The sequence below is a fragment of the Uloborus diversus genome, chromosome 10, assembly GCF_026930045.1.
Source record: "Uloborus diversus isolate 005 chromosome 10, Udiv.v.3.1, whole genome shotgun sequence".
NCBI lineage: Eukaryota > Metazoa > Arthropoda > Arachnida > Araneae > Uloboridae > Uloborus > Uloborus diversus.
Window position 1 is genome coordinate 34817438 of NC_072740.1, and position 27496 is coordinate 34844933.

A 27496-nucleotide genomic window follows, 5' to 3' on the forward strand; every position below is an offset into this window, starting at 1 on the left:
GCCAATATGCTGAAAAAGCAAAAAAAGAATATAGTGAGCACAGGATAGAAAGTTCTTAATTTTCATGATATTAAAAGTAAGATAAGAAAAAATCATGTCAAACTTAAGTTGGTTAGTTATCAAAAAAAATAGAAGGTTAAGTCCCAAATTTATATGCTCCCACTAATAAACTCTAAGTTTCAAATACTTAAACATATACTGCACATTTTACAGCTGAATCAACTAAATCAAGTATCAGAATGGCAATAATTTAAAATGTAAGTTCGTTAATTGATAGTTATAAGCTTGCATTTCATTTTACTTAACAGAAACAAAAACCTTTATTGCTACCTTATATGTTACATTATAATAGCTCTTTTGTGATTATTGCCTAAAACTTGTAATAAATAAAAATTATACAGAATTTTGGCTAAAACTATACATCTAATCGTACACGATTTTAATATAACCAAGAGTAAGCTTTAGATTCAATTTTATGAATAATATGTTATAGAAAATCAAAAAGGTTGTTAATAGATACTTTTTTTTGTTATTTCCAAATAAAAAAATTAAATATAACTATCCTAAAAGCACGGTGAAGGAAAGAGGCAAATATACTACCCAGCAGTCACACTACATATGGCTTTTTTTTTTTTTTTTTTGGAGGAGGGGAGGGATTTACATTTTGAGGAGAAATAATCAGTTACCCTCTCTACTTAAATATTTTACCTTTCTGGATTCCTGGATTCCATACACAAAGAGAAGCTTAGAACACACCCATCTTTTAGAATCATTCTTAGTCTTTGTTTTTTTTTTATTATTATTATTATTTTTTTAACTAATTATATCAGAAAATAAATAGAGACACAAACTTTTCAATGTTTTGGAAATATACGTGTATGTGTATAATATGGTTATGACTAATAAAAAATTTTTTAACTTGTGGTAGAAATCAATGATCTTTTTGATACATAATAAGAAATCTAGCTGTTTTGTTCAATTCCAAAAAAAAAGGTTAAATTTTTTTTTTTTTACACTTCTGGAACAATTCAGTTGTTAATTTTACCCCTTGCATGGCAAAAATATTTGCTCATGATATATTAACAACTGATCTATCAAGACAAGTTAAATGTAGTTCATGGTTTTCAGAGAAATTGAATTTTAAAATTTCCTCCATCGAAACCAGAGATCCTGCCATGTATTTGAGGTGAAGGTACACAGCATTCACAGTAATATCCTCCATTTAGGAACCAAGCATGAAATTAGATGATAAACAGCAGATATTCCATCTCACATTGTGAAGGGAAAAAAATATTTTAATCAAAAAAATCAATAAATTTGTAAATCATTTCTTAATGGTAATTTAGTTAATCATTTTGAAGCTTTTTTTTTTTTTTTTTTTTTTTGTTCTTTCTTTCTTCTTAACAAAACAGGAAAAAAATGCTGTATTAATAAACATTGCTTTGTCCACAGAAGAAGAAATAATAACAAAAATGATAATCCAAAATGAGATGCTAAAAGATAGTCATATTATAAGAGCATTTTATTAAAACTTTAAATGATCATGCTTTACATGCAACTGATAGATACTGTTATCAAAATTAAAAATCGTGCTTTTTCAAGAAAAAAAAAAAAAAAGATTTGAAACATTATAAATCAGCAATGGCCCTAATTTATTTTCTAAAAAATGTTTTAAAAACAAAAAAAATATGTACACAAAAAAATTAATATTTGATAATTATAGTCAAGAAGATAAATTTTCAAAAAACATTCCAAATGAAAGTCTTGCCCTTGGTAGAATCTTTACCAAGGACTCTTCTGGTGTGTGTCGGGGGGAGAGGGGTTAGGGGGGAGGTCAGGTGCCCATGTGCATAATTTTATATATGGTTAAAATACATAAAACAGATTACCTATTACAGGATACCAACAAAATTAGGCAGCCAAAAATATTGCTGCTTGTACGTGACAATTTCACACATACCTGCCAGGAACAGGCTACTTATCTCCACCTCTCCTTAGTAACATTGATTCAATATAAAATTTCCTTTATTTAATCATAGAAATATTATACTATAAAAAGCTTGAAAAATGAACAAGACCCACTTCATTATGGAAAATAATTTTTTTCTTTAAAAAAATAATTAAAAATTCATAGCTTTTCATTTATTAAAATACATGAAAAGCTATGCGAAATCCAAAGAGTAGCATAGGGGAAGCAGCCGTAGGTATTAGGGTGAAATTACAGGATACCAGATTGGATAGCTAGGTATTCATATTTCGTCTTAAAGTGTGAGCATATATGATTGATAAAATCAGACAATAGTTCATTACAGTAACATAACACATAGGTTCAAACTTTCATTCAGATTATTTGAGTAGTTCATTTTTTCTAAGCAGAATAAATGAGAATTAACATCAAAGAATATATAAGAGCTAATAAAAATAAGATCTCAAAAAAGTATGAGTCTCAATAAAATAAATGTAAATGAAAAAACAAAGGGTGCAACAAAATGATCAAAATAAATAGCCATTGAAGTGAATAGACATAATTATTCCCTATTTTTCACAAAAAATCTTACAAACAAAAAGTTTTTAACTTACTTAGACACAGTATTTAGAGAAATCTTTGAGGGAATACTTGGGTTGCTGTTTTGAATAATGTAGTAGAGATTCACGTGTGGCAAATTATATAAATAAAATCTTCCAATTGTATCACTCTGTAAAATAGATCTATTCAGTATAAATATATCACATTAGACAGATGAATGAAGAATTTTTAAAAACGTAGTTAAATTATAAAGGAAACAATATACAGTCAAAGCTTGTTAACACGAACTCGACAGGAACGTCAAAATATTTCGTGTTAACCGAGTTTCGCATTAACCGATTTCGACGTTTACCGGATTTTGTGTAAGCAAACATGTTTTTTTTGTTTGTATGTCTCATAAAATATAGGAACCAAAGTATCTTTGTTCAAAAATGTACATCCAAGCATTAAAATTTATAGTTTAAGTAAGAAACACAAGTAATTCGAAACAGACAATGGCTATTCGGACCATTTCTGTTTTTCTCTACGACAGTGCATTTTCAAACATCTGATTTTTTCTTCATCGCAAGACTGGATTTTCGCTGCAGTGTTGACGGGTAAAAAATTATTTATCGCTTTTAGGACCTTAAACCTCTACATTGGCAGAACAGGTGTAAAGAATTAGATTTTTTTTTCTTTTTTTTCCACAATGAAATTTTAAATCTAGGTTTGTCAGTCACTTGGTGAAGATTTCACTGTTCATCCAAGCTTTATTACTGAAAGCATAGACTACAGCTAAAGTTTGTATTTTCTGGAAGCAATGTGGTTATCCTGATTTTCCTACACAAGGAGAGGAATTTTCTCACTGCCAGTCATGTCCCTTGCGTTCAAGTGCAGATCTTTCAAATTTTGAAAGTAATTTTATGTAAATGTATGGGGATTTTCTTTTTTCCTTTCCCTTTTTCCTTTAAGACCTCAAAGTTTTCTTCGTCTTATGCGGGATTTTGTCTAAATCCTCTTCGTGTTAAGCGATTGCTTTAACACTAACTTGTAGCTTTATCTGACGGGGAATGGCATTTATTTCACGCTAAATAAAATTTCGCGCGAAGCAAGTTTGTGTTAATGGGGTTTGACTGTACAGAAAAAAATTCTCATAAATTTATAAGATTTTACTACACATTGGTTGCAAAAGATAACACTTTAACTTACAATAACCAAAAGAGCATCACTGCACGTTAAACAGCAAATAGGTTTAACCTAAAGGCAAAAGAAAAATAATCAGTATTTTGATTTGAAACCTCAAGCAAGACATAACACAAGTTGGATATAATTAAGATTTTGACTGAAGTTAGATTGAGACTTTAAAGAACAACAATCAAGGAGTAAAAATTACTAATATTAAACAAAAAAAAATTAAGTAAAAATAACTAATTTAATACACCCATTATTTGTGATAAGATACAACATTCATTTAACATGTGCCTCAAGAAGAAAAGTAACTGTAGAATGGCTGAAGTATCTAACCGATAAATGCTCAAATGAAAGTTAAAACAAGTCAAAATGTATAATCTGTTCCAAAAGTAATAACCAACTGTAGCAGGATTTTATGGAAAACCATGAGGAAAATGTAACTTTTGTAGGATGTCAAAGACACATCTGAAATCAACTTTATAGACTTGATTTCAGCAGTGCTCATATCTCCACGATCATTAGTAAATGTTTTTCAAATTGAAGATACTGAAAATAAAACTAAGTTTGAGATTTTCCAGTAAAAGTTACTGCATTTAAGCACCTATCATTAAAACTTAATTTCAAAAACATAATGTATACTTACAGTTTCACTGTTGCATTGAGAGATATCTGGAAACTCGAAAACAGTGCATCTGTAAATAATTTTAAAATTATAACATATAACTTTAGCACACATATTTCAAAGCAGTAATAATGCTAGTCAACACCAAAAATTCATCTGGTTCAAAATTAGCTATTTATGTAGTATTTTGCCCCGCTAACCACAAAAATCAGCATAAAAAGTTGAGATTAGCTCTAGTTTTCAAGATACAGAGCCAAATAGGATAGGAAATCTCACAAATGATCTTTTTTTTCAGGCAGATAAAAGCAACCTCCATGGAACTGACTGTCTTCTAAACTTTGACCCTTGGTTGGGATAGAAAATCTCACTACATGAAACCGAAATGGACTTCAAGAAATTTGAATTCTGGGAAGAGGAAAGCCCAGAATGAGTCTGAAATAGATTCACTTATTCTACTTCCACCCATGCTCATTCTGCTGGGATCAATGAAGAACTTCATGAAAGCAGTGAGTAAAGATGGTTTTCCAATATCTTGGAGGGAACTTTACAAGATATATTGAAGTTAAGGTCAAGGAGAATTTTTAATGGCCCTTCAAATATGTGCAACTAAGAAAATCACTGTTGCTGAAAAAAAAATTTGAAACTGCGGAAAGAAACACCTAGGAAGCCTTTAAACTTGTATTACAAGTATTTTTAAGCAGCAGAGAAGATGATAACTAAAAACAGATGGTGAAAAAATCCCTACGGAAGTTTTGTGACCATTAATGAATGTCTCTAAAATTATATTTTGTCCAATTCTTCCAAGATATTTTGCTTAAAAACTGTGAAGTTATGAGCGATGAGCATGAGGAAAAGTTCCACCAAGATATCTTTATAATGGAACACAGATACCAGAGTCAATGGGCTGAGTTAATGCTCACCAAATGCTGCTGAACTATTACTAGGGATGGTCTTTTTTTGACACACAAAAATCAATCGAAAATGAAGTTTTTACAGCAATAGGCCAAAAGCAACCACTGCTTTTGGGGAAATAAAACATTGTGTAATAAAACCAGACTTATTTGATAACATTTATTGCACAGGATTTTTTTTCCTTTTTAACTTTACCTTAAAATCAATGTGTGGTTGTTGCACATCTTTCTCCAGTGTGCTTTTCTGTATTTTGAAAATGAGAGCTAATGAAATAAATCCAATACCATACTTGTTTTCCTCAACTCAAAATTAGTAGAAATTGACTATTTAAAACCATATTGCACACAAAAAGCTTTTTTTTTGTTCACTAGTGTAATAAGTGTACTCAGCAAGTTAAAATAGTAACTTAAAACGAAAAGGGTTTTTTTTTTACAAAATTTATTTTTATGTAACTAACAGAGTTCAACTTTACAGAACAAGAAATTACATTTTTAGCTAAATAAATCTTCAAACAAAAAATACAAAAAATTAATTTGAATTTTGACATCTTGAATTCAAATTATGTTTTTCGCAATCACGAGTGTATGTATGTAGGCGTGTGTGTTTGTGTGTGGGGGTATGTGTTTGTGTGTGGGTATGTGTACGTGTGTGTAGGCATGTGTGTTTGTGTCTGTGTGCTGGCATAAGTGTGTGGGTAGTTGTGTGTATGAATGTGTGTGGGGGGGAGGGGGTATGTGTATGTGTGTGTGCGTATGTTTTTGTGTGTGTATGTGTGGGTGTGTGTATGTGTGGGTAACTGTATGTATGCATGTGTGTATGTGTGTATGTGTTTGTGTGTGTATTTGTGTATGTATGCGCGTGTGTGTAGGACATGGATGCAACCTGGAGACGGCTTTCGCTATAGGAACAGCATCGTGAGGAGCCCGTCGACGGTGATGGTGCGGAGGGTGGCGGCGGGAAAAATCAAAGGAACGTCAAAAACAGTCAAGTGAGAACAATAAGCAATCGTGATTGCTCAATAAATGACTAAATTCCTTAACAAAACCTAAATAAGTACTAAAATCAAAAAAGGTACGCACATATTTAAACATCAAAAATTCATATTAGGGTTGCTCTTTACTGAGAGTCTGAAAGCTTCGGATCTAATGTTAACCTATGTGGATAGTTGGATGAAGGTTTCTCAAATTCCTTTTGAAGTTTTCGGGTCAATTTTTTTTTCAGTATTTTTCAAGCATGTTTCTGTGTGGTGTACTTTTTACTTTTTTGAAATAGTCATTTTCCAATTTTTTAAAATTCGAGAAAAAACGAATTTCCTTGAAAATGCGGTTTTGTTGGCCATTTCACTCTTTAAAAAATTTACAAATCATACTATTGAAATTTTAAGAGCGTCCCGACACGGAAAATATTTCCAGGTCTCTTTTGAGACTTTGTTTGAAATAATGAGACCATTTCTAAAAAGAATATCGTGGTTCCAACTATTAAAAATATTTTCAAAAATCTTTCATTTGTTTTTTCCTTTGCTCCGCCTCTCTTAGTAACCACCCTTTTTTGAGGTGTGAGCACTGATGGGTTTTAAGATTTATTACTCTCATTAGCTCCCCTCAATGATGTTAGTTCTTTTCTCCTCTTTTCCTGAGGCTTTCTTGAAGAATAAGAGCTTTTGAAAGTGAATCCATGCAGATGCTTGCTATTAGCTGTTAAATTAGCAACAACTGCACTTTTCAATTAGTGTTTAGAAAAGAAATACAGTACACTCTCTAACTTACGAAATGGAAGGGACAGTAAAAAAAATTCGAGACATCAAGTTTTCGAGATAACAAGGTCATAATCGTAATAAAAAATATTCTAAAAATTAGTCACGATAGTTAAAAATAAGTGGAAACATGTAATGAAAGTTGAAAAAGTCTTAATACAATAACAAAAATTTTAATTTTCAAAATAAGCCAAAAATAAAGAAAAAGCATGCTGTAGTGAAGAAGTAAAATGTAGTGATTTACCATGACTAAACTTATCAAAGATTTGAATTAGCAAGTTGCAGAATGGTCGGTTTCAAACAATTTTCAAGAACCCCAGAACAAAAGAAGTTCGACAAAGGATTGCACCATTCACTGTGTAAAGGGGTTTTCCATTCATCTCCCCCTTTTTATGGAGGTGGGAATAGGGTCAAAAAGCCCAACGAAATGGCGTGAGAAGGGGGTGAAAAGTTCTAGGTAGGTTTTTTGGGCTTTTCATTACTTACATTTTCGATACCTTCGGGCTCTAGAATGAAAGTTAATATTAGATAAGCTTCTCCGAATCATTCCCAAGCCCTGAGAGAAATAATTAAGGGTGTGAGACATTTTTGGAAACATTTCTCAAGTTGCTACAAGACAATAAACTGCGGTTTTTCCGGAAAAATCATATTTGATTTTGAAAAATATTCAACATAACAAGGTTTTGATTAAAAACTCTTCAACATAAGAATGAAAAATGACATTAGATAACTATGCAAAATTAAGGGGAAAAATTTTTCTTCATATCAAGGTTTTCGAGATATCAAAGTTCGAGATATCGAGAATATACTGTAGTATTGAAAGGGATATTTTTGAGTCACATTGTTTATTAACAATATGATGAACATTTTTACAATGCTGCCGAATGCAAAAAGTTGACATTAACTCCCCTCCAGTAGAAAACTTTTTATATATTGATTAAATTGTATTCCAGATACTTTCTAGGTATTTTGCATTGTTTTAAATGTGTTTTATGGTACTAAAAATGTACACACATAAAGTGCTTTCCACAGCTCAGCAAACGTTTTTGAAAAATTTTTATGTCTTTTAGAGCGAGACTCCTCAAATTTCTTTAGAAGGTATATACACATTGACCATGTAATTCATAATACAGTGAAATGCAGTTACATAAAACTTCAGAATCGGGTCTAGAAATTTATTTGGTTGAGATGAGTATTTTGTTACATTGGTATTTGGTGTAACAGGATTTCACTGTATTTACCTTTGAAAACTTTCTAAGGAGGAAAATGATACATACCTGCTTTTCTTAAAAATAAAATAATTGGTTTAAATAAAGAGTTCCCAACTTGTGGTTATGACCCCAAATAGAGTCTTGAAGCGTTTCTTATGGGGTCGCAACATTACTCCTACTTTTAAGACATATATGGATGCCTCAATTGCAAAATCGATTAACTCCACTTTTTAAAAATTCTCATTTCTGCTTTAAGTGTTTTATCAATACTTAGCATGTGAATTTATATTAAAATTTGGGTACAGTACATTTCTGACCATGTGATGGCAGAAAATATAACACAAGGGCCTACTTACTTCTATGGATAACACCCACTTCTTCATAACTATTCTCTATTTTTTTGTTATATGGAGTTAGTCGATTTGGCAAGTGAGGCATTTATATGATATTACACAGTTTTAAAAACATTACATGAGAAACAAAATAGCATAATTTTTATTTTTCAGCGCAGCAATCCGAATTGTGGTTAATTTTATTTTTATTAAAGACTATTTCCTAGCTTACATTCTCTGTCATAATCCTATCGTTTCACCTCCAACTTTTAATTGTTGCCATAAACAATGAAAAATAATAGTAATTATGAGGTTAAAATACTTCTGTGTTTTAATTGGGCATTTCAGAATTAACTTAAAGTATAACGATATTGTGACTAACACTGCAATTCTTGAGTGTTTTAATCAAGAAATATAATACTTAAGAGCAAGAAATATAATACTTTTAAGAGCAAATCTAGCTTGTAAAAATAGTCTTTGGAAATAAAAAAATATTTTTTATATTTTTTGAAGTATGTTGCTTTATTTTTATTTCTCCAGCAGAGCTCTCATTTTTGGAAAACAACTAAAATTCAGGACAATATTTATTCTTCCAGGAAAAAATAAAATCTTTTTATTTTATTTTATTAATTTTATTTTTTGAGCAATCACAAATGCTTATTATCCTTACTTGACCAAAGTTGATGTTGCTCTGATTTTTCAGATTGACATGATGACATGAATAAAATTAACTGGTTGTTTTAATATTTATTAAGAAGTCAAATTTTCGTCGCATGGTTACTAATCGTCAGGGCCTGATTTAAGTATAAGCCCGAGAATCATGGGCTTTGGGGCCTACTAACTTGTAGGTACCCCAAAAGTTACAAAAAAAATCGTAATGAATGTTTTTATTTGTATTGCACTATAAAATTTTGGAATTTTTTTTTAATTCAAGTGTAAGTTTAAAAATTAAATTGTCATTGCTGACTCTGTTTTAACAAGGTTTTTGAGTTCAACGGAAAACTAACTCTCTCCCATGGAGGGAGAAAAATATCTGGGGTGACATCTAGTATAGAATGAGACCACTCAGATGTCACTCCATATTAGTACGGAGCTCACTATTACAGTAAACTCTTGATTATCCGAGGAATAGGAGGGCACGGTAACCGCAGATAATCCGAATAATAGGAAAAAAACGATACTTAGTGTATGCAATAGATAAAAATATTAATAACGCTTACATTCATTCAAATTATAACTAAAAACATTGCTACATTACATCTACTAACATTGAAAAAAAATTATGTAAAATCTGAAAGCAAACAACAACACAATCATAAGTTTCAAAAAAAAAAAGTGTGAAAGGCCCCACGGATAATCCGACTGCCGATAATTAGGAGCTTACTGTACTGCTTAAATAAGCCATCTATTTTGTTTCTATTGATTTACAATATTTCAAGATGATTGAATCTTTTATAAGTTACATACAATCTTTTATATGTTTCAAATTACAAATACATTACAGTGATATTATGAAAGCATATATATATACCCTAAGTTTACTACAACCTACAGCCATGCAAATGCCAATAAGATAAACCTAAAAAAAATCAATAGTACAGATTGCATCAGATTTTTTTTGGGGGGGGAGGGCGGTATAGTTTTGTGTTTTTTGATAGTTCATCATTTTTCTTCGGGGATGGGAACCTCTGCAATGACAAAATGATGTGCGATTGAGCACATTTTTCGGTTCTGCAAGTCAAGGGAACCCCGAGAGGTTTGTTGTGCTTACAGTCCCAAAATTTCTAAATTGGGACTTAAACAATTTTACATTTACATTTAAAGGGGTGGTGTAAAATTACATTTCAGAAAAAACATTTAACGCAGATGAACTTAAAAAGCAAAATTTCCTTTAAATACAAAATTTCCAGATTACTAATTCCCATCATTTAAGATTGATAAGAAACAAAAATACATAAAGCTTTCTGAATCCTCTGGAAAGTTTCTAAAATAGAAATAATACATTTAATATTTATTTATCTTTATAAGAATTTGGGAGCTCTATTTTTGAAGACTAAAAATACTGTTAAAAAACATTTATTCAGTTGCAGAAAACATTCCATGGGTGTACATACTTGTAAAATACATAGAAAAAAAATGAAAAAAATATTAGTAATTTAATATGATTTGGTCAATATAAAAAACACACCATAGGCGACTTTTAGGGGGGGGATTGCCCCTCATTTGTCAAGAATTATAAATTAATGATTGTTTGAAAAAATATTTTTTGTTGGGTGGTTTGATTTATTTCATAAAAATAAAAGCTAAAATTCCCAGATACATGAACTTTTCTCAAGGTATTTCACGAGTATGAAACTTTGAATTGGAAGAGTTAAAGCTACAGTGACCATTCGTTGTGATTTTTGAAGCCATATTCCTTCTTTCTTAGAGGTCAGTTATTCGGTAACATTAAAATCCAATTATTTTGTACAATTTCCCAGAAAAAAAAGAGCAACCCCCCCCCCCCCCCTTCACGCACACACGCACGAGCACACTTCTTTTCATCCACTACTTTTTTGGCGTACCTGTGGCCTAGTGTTCACAAATGGAAAAAATGATTTGAAACATCCTATCTTACACTATCCCAGTACATAGGTACAGGCACATAATATATGCATAGTCATATTGTCAATCTCAGAACATAAATTTACATTGTAAATTTACATTTTAAGATTGGCAGTATGATTCGAGCAGCTGAATAAATGATTTTGCAACAACATAAAAAAGGGAATTTTTGTGCAGAGATCAGAAATTTTCATTTCTAGACCATAGAAAAGAACTAAAACTAACTATACATGCACAAAAATGCTTCCAAAATTTAGTCATATAACACCCTTGAACCTTAATTTCTTGCTATGCAGCTGTTTATGAGATTAACAGTTTTGACTGCTGTATCAATAAGAGAGCAATATAGTCGAGCCTAACATTTTCCCAATTAAGTGCTGTCTGTATATCACATACACTGAGTGAAAAAATGAGAAAAAATTGTCAGATGCCCAATAAATCCTTTATTTTTTAACTATGAAAAGGTTTCCAGCCATAGTACAAGCTGCTACATTTTTTACAGGAATATTGGTGAAAAATATTCTTATGTTTCTTTGCATACTAAATCGCCTTGGTGTAAGTTCTAATTTCTTTAACAAAAACCATTTCTTCAATTATACCTGTTCTTTCCAAAACCCGATGCAAGTCATTAAAATACATGATATCGCAAAAAATTATTTCATTGATTTGCATTGCAAATTTTTCCTTTTTTAATTTCTAGATGAATGTTTCAATTTTTATTTTGATTTATTTGGCTATTTCTTCCATAAGTTTTGATATGCTACAATTACTAAGCATTGTATTAGCTTTAATGACGTTTTCAGCCTTGTGTTGCCGACAAAGTTAAAATGTGAACAATATAGTATGAGGGTTACAAGTTTTCACTGCATTCTATTTACAATCTCAGAAGCTAGATAAGTTTTGTAATACAATGTAGAAACAATATAGAAAAATTAACTCACAAGCATCAAGGTCTTTAGATCACATAAACACCCCCCCCCCCCTCAAAAAAAAAAAAAAAAACATCTTAACATCATTAAAGATTGTCTTAAATTTCGTTTTTAGGGCTTTGATTTCGAAAAATTTCGGGAGGCAAATTTCCGAAAAGTCCTTTAACATCAAAAATGGTCAGCTAAAATAGCATTTTTGGAACTTCAATTTCAAAAAACTGCATGTCCCTGAACGTTACTAAAGATAGCCTACAATCATGTTTAAAACACTTTGAAAAATTTGTCTCCCCCCTAACATCAGACAAAAACTGAGTTTTTAGACTATTTTGAAAATTTCTGTGGAAAGACCTCGAACTCCCTTCTTCCTAACAGAATTGAAGGCTATCTGAAATTGTGTTTTGGGGATTTCAAATTCAAAAAATTGCCGGTGGAAGATCACAGGACCTCTTACTTCCAAATATTACCAGAAAACTTCATTTTCAAAAAAATTAAAAGGCAGCATCCCTGAACAGAGTGCTTGGAAAAATAGGGAATATTTCTAAGTAAATAGTATGCTTACGATAAAGATCATATTGATTAAATATACATTCAATCAATATGATCTTTATCCCCTTGATGGATCCCCCCCCTTCCAATGGTTCCCTCTCCTAAATAAGAAGCTGAATCCTCTCCCTCTCTCTGTATTTACATATTACTAGGAGTCAATAGAGAATGTGGGATCCCAAAAAAGATTTTTGTCCAGTACGAATTAAAACTACTTGATAATCATTTGATTAGAACATTCATTTTATTCTGTGACTGACAACATGATACGATAATTTTTCTGCACAGAAGTGCATAACACAGAACTTTAAAAAAAATAGTTTATCTTGTTTTTTTTTTTTTTTCTTTTAATTGTGAAATACCATTACTTGTACTTGTAGCTGCTCTTCTAAATGTAAGCTGTTAATTTTCATTTTTTTGTTGTAACTTTTTTTATCCCCTGCAAATTTGTTTCTTGCCCTTTTATTTTTGATTGACTCATTAAATGCAAGATACATAAAAATGAGGTATTAACTTTAAAAAACTGGCAGAGCAAGGCATTGAGATTTTTTTCACCAAAGTACTTCAATATTGTTTTTTTTTTTTTTTTTTTTTTTTTCTTTTCAAGCAGAAATGCATCTAGGTAATATTTTTGTGCCTCCTTATAAAAAGGATAAATATTTATTTTGACAACTAAAGAGAATCAGACACTCACAAGACTTATAAAAAAAATTGATAAAAACTCAATGTGTAGAAGCAGAAGCACTTTTAAGATACCTCATGTATTATGTCGAATTCAACTGGGAATTTGAGACCCTAAAAGTGCTATGTTCAGCCTTAATCTAAAAATTCAATGCACAATAATTTACGAACATTGGGAGTGGGGGGGGGGTGCCCTTGAGCTTGGGGCAGATGGGCCCCCAGCATATAGACAAAGATCACAGAAAATCTTTAATTTTTCAAATTCAGGAAATCTTTCTCCATAGTCATCCGTGATTTTGCTGTTTTTTTATGCTTAATTTGAAAGAACTTTCACAATAAAAACCCCTTCAAAAATGCTATTGTAGTCTTCTCATCTGCTTATAATAAATTAATAAATAAATAAATATTTTTTTCAAAAAGAAAAGGATTCAAAGATAAAGATTGGGAGATTCTGGTCCCCAATGATGAGAAAAAGCAATAATAGTAGCCACGTTTTTTCTAGTCGCCACATTATTTTGTAAAACAGGCAACTAAACAACAAAGTAGCATTTAAATTGCCACTAAAGTATAAAAATTATCATTTCAAATAAAGGTTAATCTAAGTAATGAGTATCATTTACATTTAGGCAGATTATCAGGTGGCAAAACAATTTTGCCACCTGATAACTAATATTTTTATTCGCCAATCTTATTCAGCATGTAGCGAGTAACGACCGCAAATCTTGATCTTTGGAAAGAATGGCAGTTTTAATAAGATTTTAATTCTGTGCTTGTGCAAATTTTAAATTCCATTTTCCAAAAATATATTAAGTAGGATCATCCATTTTTAACACTTTCAGGTCTGAGCTATTTCAACCACATATCTCTCTCCAGACTGGGCTTTTTTGGCGCATTGCATGATTTTTTAAAAATACTTGGAAGATGTGTATTTTAGCTATTTTTATTGTATTACATGCTTTTCAAGATTTTTTCTTTCATTATGAAGGAACTATTTGAAGGAAATATTAATCGATTTTTAGTGAGAAATTTACGGAAAAGCATGTTTGAAACTTTAAAAAAAACTTACGCTTTGGGAAACATTATTTTTAACCATAAAAGTTTACATAGACTAAAATAAAAACTTGCCTAAATCTTGAACAAGTATCTGAAAATGGGTTTTATTTGTAAATAAACAATATTTAATAAAATTTGCTTTTATATGATACATTTTAAAGCACAAACTAGAGTTTAAACCCCAATTCTATCATGTTTAATGTAATTATTTCTGCTTGGTGCTGCCATTTATATTTTTTGTTTGAAAGTAAGAGGTTCGTAGTTAGAATCTAAAAAGGCTAGAAATGTATTTAACTCATACTTTTATAGCTAAGAGAGTAAAAATGTGACCCTGAGAGAATCTCGGGCTTAGTTAACTTCACCAAAAACAGCAACCCGAGTGATTCTCGGGCATAGACTTCAAAATGTTAAAGAATATATTTATGAAAATTTGGAGCTCATTTCATTAAAATTCAATAAGGTCACGCAGGCTATCTTTTTTTTCCCCTTTTTCTTTTTTGAAATCATTTTAAAGCAAATAATTCCATTCTTCAGTAAAACATCATGCAAGAAATGTTTACGTACTGTATAAAACTAGATATAATTTTCAATGACGAACATTTTTCTAAAACGAATTTTTGAATTTATTTATCCCAAATTTTCATTCATTTTTCCTAGCTGAGATCTGGAATGGTATTAATGAAAAAAAAATTCTTTGCTTCAAAAGTTAATTTATTTGATGTGAAATTTACAAGTATTTAGTGCGAATAAATTAATAGCACAAGCAGGAATGCCTGAATGTAAAATGCTGCACATTTTACAGGCAGCCATTTTCCTTTTAGCTATGTAGTCAAGAGGGAAAGAATTAGAATTTCCTTGGAAGAGTCTGTGAAAAGCTGCAGTTTCATTATCGCCGTCAGCTATGGTTTCTTCGAATGCTCTGCACAGCAGGGAAAGCGTTCGGCCTCTCCCCCAGCAAAATGTGACAGGTTACATGATCCACACTTTCATTGGTCACTGTTCATTTTATTTAGTTGTTGAAGTGTCAAACACTTCATTAATGAACACTGTCCTTGTTTAAAGAAAAAGACCATTTTCAACCAAGATCTTTTCCTTCCTCACTGAAGAGCAGCCTTAAAAGCTTTATTAAGACATACTTAAAGCATATTTTAATACATTAAGAAGAAACATTATTGTTGTTGTTGTCGTGTGCCAGCTAGGCTGGCAATTTGGGGTGCGCTGCTTCACTTTTCCAACTGTACTGTAATATGGCGTGAAGTCCGACTTCTACAGTACACACATGCCATAAGGATCCATTTATAGGGTAGGAAACCATTCACAGCACAACAACACATTCTCGCAAAGGAAGAACAAGGACAGGAGAGAGAAAGTAAGTCCATGCCCGAGCCGGGATTCGAACCCGGACCTTCCTGTCGCAGTCAGACATCTCTGACCACTAGACAAGGCAGGCGGCTGAGAAACGTTATTATTTATATTATTTCAAGAATCCTCAACATCTATAAGCCTTTTCTCGAACATGTTGTACTAATTTTTAATCCCTCAATGTACATCTCATTTTTATCATTTTCTTCAAATAACTGTTGACAAATTTCCTCGCGGCTACATCATTTAGCACACAAAAAGAATAACTGCACACTGATGCAATTTGAATGCCACATTCTGCTATTGAGACAAGTTGAGGATTCACTGAGTTGCAAGTAAAACCACCATTACCCTCTCAAAGTCACAAAAACAAGACAAATATTGAAAATGTAGCCATTAATTTTCAACGAAATATACTTTTACTTAAAATTTTTGTAGAGGAGTGTAAATATATTTTTGGTTGACTTACATATGAGGTAGTGAGAAGCAAAGGGATGTAAGTGGCAAAATTAAAAATTTGGAAATAACCAGAACAAATGATAGGTGAACCTCTTTTCTGTGTTGGGGCAAGAAATAGTACTAGTTTTACTCAAAACTTGAAAATGTTCACTTACATCCCTTTGCTTCTCACTGCTTCATATGTATTTTAACACTGATATTTAAAAACCACGTCAAGAAAGCAGTGAGTGATGGGAGAAATGGGGAGGGGGGGTCATATACAGATTTAAGGGGTCAATCTACGTGAGAATCAGACAGAATAGTGTCAGAAGCAATTTTCTTGGTGTGCTGTGTAATTCTGTGAAACAACCAAGTAAGGAAAGGTCATAAGTGCCAAGTTTTACCTCAGTATTATGATTAACCATTACAATTAATCCATTTAGTAATATCAATAAAAATCTGGAAAAAAAAAATGAGTACTGCGAAATGATTTCATCTCAAATGCATAACCAAGAGATAAACTAAAATCAACAAAACTTTATGCAATTTTCTAATAAAAATTACATTGAAAGGTTCGAAATTGATCTTCATTGCAAAATCAAAATTTTCTTTTACTTGAATTAATATTTGATAAAAATTTTATGCACATAATTTTACACCAGATTATCCTTTTGGGTTAACATAAATCAAGTGGCTTTCAAATGAATGCTCAAACATGAGATTTATTTATTTATTTTTTTATTTATTTTCGAAAGCAAACATAGACACATAACAAAAAAAAGACTTATGACCTTCATGATATTTTTCTGATAAATGTAAAACAAGAAAAAGAATGGATTACATTAAAAATTTCATCTTTTAAGATTAATATAAAAAATTAATTAAGAAACATTTCATAATCAAGTACCTTTCATCCGATAAGCCTGGTTTTTCACTGGTAAACTGCATCAGTGTTTTGCTTTTGGGTGAATGAAAATGAAATTTGCAAAAGCTAGTTTGAGAAGCAGCAAAAACATCAAACAAATTCATGCAAAGATTTGATGGCTCAAGATTTATATTACAGGAATCAATAGGAGAACCAATTCCATTGCAGACAATCAATGAAAACTGAAATAAAAGTATAATATTAAGAATTTGGAAATGAAGTTAAGGAAGGCAATAAAATAAATACAGTCAAACTCTCTTAATATGACCATATTTAATAAAAATCTTTACTAATATTATAAAGAGAGAGGGCGAATTTTTGTGTGTTTATATGTTCAAGGTAATCTCCAGAACCACTGCACCTATTTGAAAAATTCTTTCACTATATGAAAGGTGCTTTCTTACTGAGTAACATAGGCTATAATTCGAAAAAATACAATAAATAGTTCTTTTTTTAATTCAAATTTAGGCCTAAATTTCACGTAAATTGCATATTATTGGCTATTAAAGGGGTGAAAAATTACTTGCACATATTAATATTATATATCGTTAAAAAGAGTAGAATTTTCTGCGTTCTAAACAATTTATTTCAATGCTCTAACTTAATTACGGTGAGAATAATTTGCGTTTTTAACTCGAACTTTTTTAGGCTTAGCTGAAATTTAGGCACTACTTTCTTCATTAAACCTATCAATAAAAAGTGAAGGAATTGTCCCACAGTTTTTTTTTTTTTTTTTTTGACAGCATTGGAAAAAGCGAGATTTTTTACTTCAGATCTCTCTCGACCTTTGGTCGAAAAAAATAGCTCCTATCTTCAAAGGAAAAAAGTTACAAGCGCTTTTAAATCAATTTCGAAATATGTCATTTTGATTCAGGTTGTCAACAATTTTATTTTCGCATTTCCCTTAAACTTATTTTATTTCATGTTTCCATGGTTACGCTTTTAAAATCCATCTTTCGCATTTTAATTTCTTAAAAGTATTTTCAAAAGCAGGTATAGTATGCTATAATCACCAACTTTAACAAAAAGGGAAAATTTGGTAAGGCTAGTCATTACGGCTATCCCAACGCACAGCAAGCATATGTTTGGACACTTTAAAAATTTACTAAAATAAAGGTTAAAAAAAGTCGTCAAAAAAGTAACATTATCTGTTTGGGTAAAACTATATGTAAAAATGGTAGCTTACTTCTTTAGAACTTTCATCACTCTTTGTAGCTATGCAGCAAAAATCTCCAAATGCACACATAGATATGAAATTCTTAATCAATTTTATATGTTTCTGTAACAAAATCAAATTTTTATAACTTCTACCACTAATTTTAACACAATTGCAATGCATATTAAAAGAATTAAAATTAGAAAATATATTAATGATGGTTTTAACCCTTTCTGGTAGGGTGGTCACAAAAAAGGACACCAACTTTAAAAATTTGTTTAAAAAATTTTTTTTTAACCTCAAAAATTGCAGCAGAATCAGCTTCTATTTCTCTTTAACGCACATAGATGGCAGAACTACTGAATATGACTTTTTGTTGGCTTAATTTCATGTTTAAAATACCTCAGTTTTCAAGCAATTTTAAAATCCATACCTTAAACTAAAGCAGTCCACCATGTTCCCTTAGGAACCTTAAGGCATTCAATCATAATTTAAAAAAAGATTCGAGTTGATATTTGAATGCATAAACAAGGTTTCTTTCCAAGTGTCCCCAATTGTAGACACCACATTTCTAGAGCATTGATATCACTGCAGTGGGTGAAAGTTGTAACTTGATACACTTCAGAGAAGGGGAACACAATGGAATTGTTTTCGATGGAGTTTTTGTTTATGTATCTTCAGTTCTTGACGTAGAACAGCCGAGTTTGAAGGTCTATGACTGCATACATTTGAGATTTGCTTTCCTGCCAGAGAGGTGTTACTTTTTATCCTCTCAGCTTTGATATTTTTCTTCTGTAAATGGTATTATACAGTCATATTTTTTATTTAATATTTTACCACATGAAAAGAATGCACATAAAATAAGAACAATGCACGAACAAAATACTTTCAGCATTTTAAGTTGCATTGTAAATTGTTTTTAATAATCTGTAAGAACTTACGTGCATTTTTCTACACCTTCAGTTTAAAACTCTTATAGTACATACATTAGATTTTGTATTCTAAATATTCTTAATGGTATAAATTGCCAAAATAATTTAATTAAAATGCTTAAAAGTTTAAACTATTTGCAATTACTCCCAATTGTCATAGGAGGCAAACATAACCATTTCAGAAAAAAAATTCTGCTGTCGAAGGGTGATGGTCACAAATGGGGACACCACTCCAGCAGAAGGGGGTAAGTTATAGAAATTTTTGACGGTAAAATCTGTGTCTGGATAACCAATTTATCCCATCCATTGTGTTTTTTTTATTATACAGCACAACCTCGATGTCTCAAATCTCTCAAGAGAAAAAAATTCGAGATATCGAGTTTTCGAGCTATCAAGATTTTGAGAAAAAACATTAGTAATTTTCATATTAACTCATACATTATGGATATTTATCTATATACAATGTGACCCGTTTGCATAACGATTAATAAGTTATTCTTCAACAGTTTACAAGATGTGAAATTTACTTGCATCCCTGTTTCCATGTATTAAATTTCTTGACTGGTTACTAGAAATTGTTAAATTGAATTGTTAGGACATCTGGTTATTCACAGGAGCAGCTATTTTTCATTTTTCAATAATTTCTTTTAACATACTTTTTCCAGTGTTTTGATGGGCTTTTTATTATTGTGAAAAGTACTTGAAAGGTTTTTAAAATGATCGACAATGTCTATCAGCAGCACCCCTCGTTTTTAAAATCTAGGGCCACTTTCAGGCTAGGGTCTGGACCCTTCTGTCTACTCCCCCCCCCCTGTGCACACCCCTGCTTGAGACCACACACCCTCACACAGAAAGTAAGCTCATCAAGAAATTCAATTGGCAAGCAAATAATGATTTAGAGCTATTTACTTCAAATACAATTAAGTAACTTTAATAATAATTATAAACCATTATGAAATTATGAAGTTTTGATTTTCCATAATTGATTTCTATTGACTAGTTTAAAGCAAAGTATGAAAAAAATACACTAATACAATGCATAAAATCTATATTAACCATTTAATTTAAATAAGAAAAAGTAACAGGACACAATATACAAAAAAATTACCTCTTTTGTGTTAGAATTCCAGAACATAATAGTACTTTCCTTCCTATCTTGGGACTTACTAAATGCATATGCCAGTGTATTTGAGAAATAACACCACTAAAATGATGTATAAATAATTTTTAGTATGACATTTTTGTATCCAAATGTGTGAAAGATAATGTCAATAAAACGAATAAATATTCAAAATATTTCAGTAGCACAAAAGTGCATAGTATGGTTTTTCTTTACATAACAAAAATTAAATAAAACAAATACAAAATAAAAACAAGCATACGAAAAACAGTCTTTTAAACTTATAAATGGAACTATCACAGACCTTATAATAGGGGCGTATGGTAGCAAAAAATATATAACAGTCAACAGCAAGAGCAATTCTTTGACCATCACCTTCCCAAGATAATCCACAAATGTTTCCAGCAAATCGAAGTATATGAAGCAGCTGCAAAAATATAAATGACATGACATAAAAATGAGAATATAGACCTGTCAAATTTTTGAACTTCTTGAGTATAAAATGTTTCAACAGATTGCCTTTCTTTCCTGATGTAATAATCAAGAGGCTTTCCATAAATGATGCCACCCTTTTTAAAAACATTTTTCACCCCTCCCCCCATCCCCTCTTTGTAACAAAGTGTTACACATTTCACCTTGCTCCTTCCTCTCTCGAACATATTCTTCTTTAAAAATGTATGATGTCACACTTTTTGTTACTCCCCTAGTCACAAACTGTCACAATTTCATGAACCCTTTCCTCCTCAAAATGTGACATCATTTGTGAACTGCACACAATTTTAATGTCAACATGCAGATGATAATCTATTTACCAGTCAAATTATTAACTCTGCCATAGGCTGAAGTTTAGCTTGTCCCTATGCAGGGGCGGATCCAGACTATGGATTTGGGAGGGGAATTCTTTTAGCGAGTATGTTTATGGGGGGGAATGAAATTACTCATCAAAAAATAACCGTAAATATTGAGAATTACAACTTATTTTTTGCTTTTTAACGCTTCTTATCAAAACATTTTACAAATTCTGCAAGTACATTTCTCAGATAATAATTATAAAAAGTTTCTTCACTGTTCTATTTGCTAAGTGCTTAAAGGAAATAATATTTGCAGCAGTGGCTCAACCAAAAAAAAGCTTTAGAGGGTGCACTCTTAAAACAGTTTCAGGCGGTCTCTGGTGATGTTATGAGAAAGAAAGGTTCGGGGGCCTACTGCAGAAATTAAAGTTTTAAAAACGAAAAAAAATTCAAAAAATTGTAATTTTTTCATTTTTAGATTTCCTACAGGAGCATTCAAGCCTTTGTCCGGAAATTTTTCGTAACTGAAATCTTAAAAACGTGACATATTTGGTAACGTCAGGGGTACAGCAATTTTTCAAAATTGAAGCTCAAAAAAAGCAATCTTCAACGATTCTTAGAATGTGAGATGTTAGGTAGTTTTCCCCTGGAAACTTTTCGAAATTGAAGTCCTGAAAACAGGATTTGAAATGCACTTTGAAGGTATTGGTGGAGGAAGAGGACTTCCGAAGCATATCATTATGAAGACTTTCTATTTTCAGACCGACTAAAAAGGGGGAGTGGGAATAAAATAAATAGGAGACGTGGGATGTAATTAACTGATCAATAATTCGCCATGATTGAATATTTTTATTTCAAGGTTCTTTTCAAAAGAATTTTATATTTTTCGCGATATTCGCGATTTCATTCCCCTTGTTAAAATAACTTTGTTTTCCCAAGGTAAGTTCTATGTTTCTCTTTAATTGTAAGATATGTTTTTGAGAAACATTCCACTCAGCCTTCTGGAGAATATCCTGTGCCGCCACTTTTGTTGCGCCACTGAATTGCAGAAGCTTTAAACATAATGATTATCTCTACACCCAATAAATGCAATTGACAGTTTAAACAGGTTTGTGTTCAAAAACCATTCATCTTGAAAGATTACTGGAAAACAGATACAAAAAGCAAATACAAAATATTGGAGACTGGAAATGGCCCTAAAATGGATAAATTGAACTACGACTGGAGAGCTGTATTGTACCATATTGATGAGCCTCTAAAAATAAGTACGATGAAAAATATTTACTCAGTCCTGAACTCAAATTTTTACATAGTTAACTTCTCGTAATCTTATAACTTAGTATAACTTATAATCTGTGAATATTTGCATTTTTCTATAAATATCTTTGTATTTCGGCAGTACCAGATTTTCGATTTTTCAGATCTGGAGCAAAATCTAAAACCTACCACTCTTACCCATCTTCCTTTCAATTTTATATCGAGATCCAAAGAAATAGGAAAACAGAAATAGAGTAAATTTACCTCCCCCAGAAGTTACTACCCAGGCAACTAGGGGAGGGGGGGCAAAGGGTACTGGCTTGCTGACGCCTAGATCCGGCATAGAGATTCGTGTATTCATACTAAGTAGGCATTAATTCATTTACTAAGCAGTTCCTAATTTCCTAATTTAAAGCATGAGTCGACTATTAAAAATTAAGTCTGTCAACAATTAGATGTTCTCATTTTAGTTTGGTGTCAACTCTGACTCAATGTCTTAAAACATAAATTTTTTTGCATTCATTTTAATAATCTAGTTCTTTTGTTGCATTATAATAGGGGATTAGTTGGTGCAGTTATATCTAATTAAAAGTTTCCATTAAGATGAGTTCCTTCCAAGATATGTTAACTAACACCAAAAATTGCTCTTTTAAGTATCAACTACTAGTGGTTTGGCCTTACTCTCTTTTCTCTAATTTTAGGCTTACTTGGGATTTTGTGTTTTGGAGAAGGACATTCCCCAGTTCCCCTCTTTGAATACGCTTTTGCAACCCTCTCCTCACTTTTCCCTGCAACTTTCTTCAAGTTCAATTTCTATAAAACAGAATTTTCCTGCACTCTGTTCTAAAAATTTTTAGTTACAAGTCAGATTTTGGAGGGAGGGGAACATTTCCCCAGTTCCCCTCTGTGGATCTGCTTCCACTATTGTTTAATCGCTTTTCCTGGAACCTTTTGTCAAGTTCAAAAAACAGAAAAATTTTCCTGCTCTCTGCTTTCTGAACAGTTTTAGGATCACTTTTTTTTTTTCTTTGGAGGGGAGAGGGGAACATTCTCCAGCTCTCCTCCTTAGATCAGCTTTTGAAATTATCTCCTTGCTTTTCCTTGTGCCTTTCTTCAAGTTCAAGTTCTATAAAACAGGAGAATTTTGATGTACTATGTTGTGAATATTTTTAGGCATGCATGAGATTTTGGGGAAAGGGGAACATTCCCTCCGTTCCCCTGCATGGATCCACCTTTGCTATTCTCTGATCGCTTTTCCTGAAGCTTTTCTTCAAGTTCCATAAAACAGAAGAATTTTCCTGAACTTTGTTGTGAAATTTTTTAGGTATATATGGGATTATTGGGTAGGAGGGGAACATTCCCCCAGTTTAAGCCTCCGTGGATCCACTTCTGCTGTTGCCTAATTGCTTTTCCTGGTGCCTTAGTTCACGTTCTAAAAAACTTAAACATTTTCCTGCACTCTGTTTTCTGAACACTTGTTTCTTTTCTCCCGAGGTAAGGGGGGGGGCATTCCAGCAGTTCCCCTTTTCGGATCCGCTTTTACAATTCTCCCCTTGCTTTTTCTGGCCCCTTTCTTCCAGCTCAAGTTTTGAAATATGAAAGAATTTTCCCATATTTTGTTCTGAAAATTTTTAGGTACGCTTGCGATTTTTTGAATGGGGGGGGGGGAGATCCTCCAGTTCCCCCTCCAAAGATCAGTGCCTGTCCCTATGCCAGTCCTAAGCTTGGGTAAAAGAGGAGGGTTGTGCAATGGGCTAAACACCCTTCCATGTAAAAAATCCATGTTTTCAGAAACCGCTAGCAAAGAATTCTCTCTTGAAAGTGATGGTGCGGTAACCTGCAGTGCAAATGAATATTTAAGAAATGCATTTGGTTGGTCAAGCTGGGGGTGGGCGTAAGTGCCAGGGAGGTTGCATTAAACCATTCGGGATGGAATGCCATGCTAGAAGCCTCATGCGCCACTAGGCGTTAAGAGAATCAAGTAAAGTCAAATTATTAGCTCTATTAAGGATAAAGAACTGAAACTCATAAATGTCATCCCAAAGTCAATGTTGTGGATAATGCATGAAACATAACTAGGAAAGTTACTTTTCAGTAACAGAAAAAAAAATTAGAAAAATTCTACTCAGTACTAGGAAAATTATTACACAGCTAAATTGAGGAGTGGGTATTGTTTTCTGAAACTCCTTTTATGGCTTCAATAATCATGGTTCAAACACCATTTTGTTATTATTGCTTAAATAACATTTTGAAGAACGCACAGAACAAATCAGTATTTGATAAATAGTTTGTACTGAATTCTCTCTTAATTTAAAATACTTAAAATGATTATCATGAAACAAATAAAAAGGGGATATGAATTGATTTTACAAAGAATCATTAAAATACAATATGTCAGACAATCCAAAAAAAAACAGGATTTTCCCCCCTTTTGATTACCTAATTATTGACTCAGTATATAAAAAAACTTCAAATAATATTTGTGATACTTAATAGTACTGAATAGTTACATAAATTGTACGAACGTTAGTGCAGATTCGGAATCAACACCAAATGTAACACATGTTTCTCTTTTTATCTTTTTAATGAAATGAGTGAAGATTATGTAGTGTTAAAAAACTGTCTCAAGGGAATTATTTAAAATTATAGCAATTTAACCAGCACCTAGTATGAACAAAAATGTTAAAACAATAGAAATTACACTATCCTTTAAAAAAAAATACCATGTTTATTATGATATTTGATCCTGCTGTAACCAAATTTCCAGAATTCACTTAATTGTGTGGGCTCATCATTTTAAGCTTGAACATGCTCTCTTATTAAAAAGTACATTTTTAATGAAGTGTTGTTACGGTATTCATAGAATTTAAAAACATATTTCAAATTTTACTTCAAATCTTCAGTTCTCATCCACCAAAGTCAGAAGAAAGAACACAAGAAGTATAATTATTTTATCTGCTAGCATCAGAACTAAGATTTGTTAATCACTTGGTTGAAACATTAAATAATAAAAATTATTTAAGATTGATTCCAAATATTTTTATTTCAGTAGCTATGAAATCAATTTTTTCTTTCTTTCTTTTTTTTTTATAAACTAATCATCCCTTGTTATCATTTGTGAAAAAATACCATTCAGAGCCTATTAGTAACCTTTTGTATAACCTTATTAATCCTTTATTGACTTATATATTCTCCAACATCTTTCCTATAGTGGAGTATCAGAAGAAATGGAACAGTGCTGCATTCATTTCCAAAATAAAAGGTGAAAAGTTATTTTTAGCTTATCTAGTAGATGTAGCAGCTTTTGACTGTCTCCACTTTATTTACTAGAAAAGCTGGAAAAGCTGCTTCATTTTATTTTGTAATAAATGCAGCACTGTCACATTCCTCCTTTCTCTTCTTTATAATTCTCTCGCAATCAAACTATTTTTATTGAGGGTCTTATATCGTTAATTTCTAATGAAATAAAGCACAAAAAATATAATGCTTTTTTTTTAAGTAAGATTTAAGGGGCGTATTCAACTCTAAAAGAATTCAGTAGAATTGAAAAAGATCAACTGTATTCACCAGTAGCATAAATAGAAATTTCCTTTACCTCACCTACAAGTAAATTTCTTGCTACAATACTGGTCGATAAAATTCAATCGAATCAAACACAATCAAATAGAATATTCAACTTAGATAGAATACAGGAACTGAATGGTACCAAACATTTAAGTGAATTTTTCCTAGTATACAGGAAAATTAGAAACTCACAAAATGTAAATACATAAGAAGTTCTCACAGGGAAATTAAACATACCAATAATTATAACTGCTGTTTTATAGCGCTATAAACCTGGTCTGCTGCTGCAGGCCAGATTTTATAGGTTTGTGGGTCACAGTTTGGAGATCCTGGACTAGATCATACATAGCATTCTTAAAAATGTGCTTTTACTCTACAATTCTTTTTGATACAGACACAGCCTTAAAAATTCTGAGTTTCTGGTTTTTAAATGAATTAAAATGTCTATGTCTATTTATTATGTAGTTAAAAGATCTACCTGACCAAAAGGGTTGAAAAACTTGACTTCATTAGACTTTTCATCTGGGTAGGTAGTTTTTTCTTTTCTTCCAGCAATAGCCATAATACTCCCATTAAAGTTCCATTCAAATGATGTGATTAGCAGTCCCGTCTCAAGTCCTACTGCATCTAAAATTAGACTTTTTCATGAGAAAACAGAATGAAACCACTGTGTTTAAAACTACATAATTCAGTTATAAAAGCAAGTAAATAACAATACAACCATACTCACTTATAATGAGCTCTTATTCAATGAAAACCTGGACTTAACAAGGAAATTAGAAACATTTGTTTGGTATAATGTTAAGTCTAAGGGAGCATAAGCTGCTTTTATGAGCGAACCTTGGTTAAAAGACTGTGTAGGAGCAGCATAGCTTGGGCCCAGAGCCTGTTGCTGGTCATCAGATTTGTATTTTTATAAAAGCAAGCATTATTTTTGTTATTCTTTAAAAAACATTTGACTTCATGCTAAGCTCACTCTCTTTCTGACGTCAGTGAAAGTTAGTCACCAGTCTAAATCCAGAGAACAAGAGATGATGGCTCTTTTCTTTTTAATTTGTCGGAAGAGAGAGTTTGATTTAAGAGTTCGAAAGTTGTACACTATTTTGTTACTGCTTATGTTATCACTTACAAAATACATAGTTCCGAGGACATTGTATCTTACATTCAAGCTAACCAAGATGAAAAAATTAAAACAGCAGCAATAATGACAAATGGAAAGAATTTGAAACTGAACCACCCTCAACATACTCAGGGGCTTTTGATGTGCCGAAAAACTATGATCTTTTTCGAAGCCAGGAGTGTAATTACTTACCTTCAGGGAAATAAATTATTTAAACACAAAGTGCAGCCTAGTGACAACTCCTAAAACTTAGCCTATGTATTTCATGTTGTTGAAAAAAAATTATTATTTTATCATAAATAAAAATACAGGTATAAATAAAATAATTGATACCTGTTTTTACACAAATAATTAAGAACTTCCAATAACAAAAGGAAGCCAAATCTTTAATACATCTCATTTACACAAACAAAAGTGCACAGAGTATTTATCACAAATTCGAAAGGAAGAACTTATCAATTCATATACATCTTTACACTAACAATAAAGAACTT

At 31.6% G+C, this 27496-nt stretch overlaps 1 protein-coding gene across 1 annotated transcript in view; it reads right to left on the reverse strand.

Annotated features, from left to right (window-relative positions):
* The window catches only part of LOC129231715 (WD repeat-containing protein 35-like), a 111513-nt gene that overhangs the window by 54055 nt on the left and 29962 nt on the right, over positions 1-27496 (reverse strand). The window contains exons 9-16 of the mRNA XM_054866078.1: positions 26361-26509; positions 20575-20697; positions 20259-20354; positions 18249-18341; positions 17045-17244; positions 4341-4389; positions 3716-3763; positions 2581-2696 (exon numbers count right to left, since the gene is read on the reverse strand). Coding sequence (XP_054722053.1) covers positions 2581-2696; positions 3716-3763; positions 4341-4389; positions 17045-17244; positions 18249-18341; positions 20259-20354; positions 20575-20697; positions 26361-26509 — 874 coding nt within the window. The remainder of the gene's footprint in view (positions 1-2580; positions 2697-3715; positions 3764-4340; positions 4390-17044; positions 17245-18248; positions 18342-20258; positions 20355-20574; positions 20698-26360; positions 26510-27496) is intronic.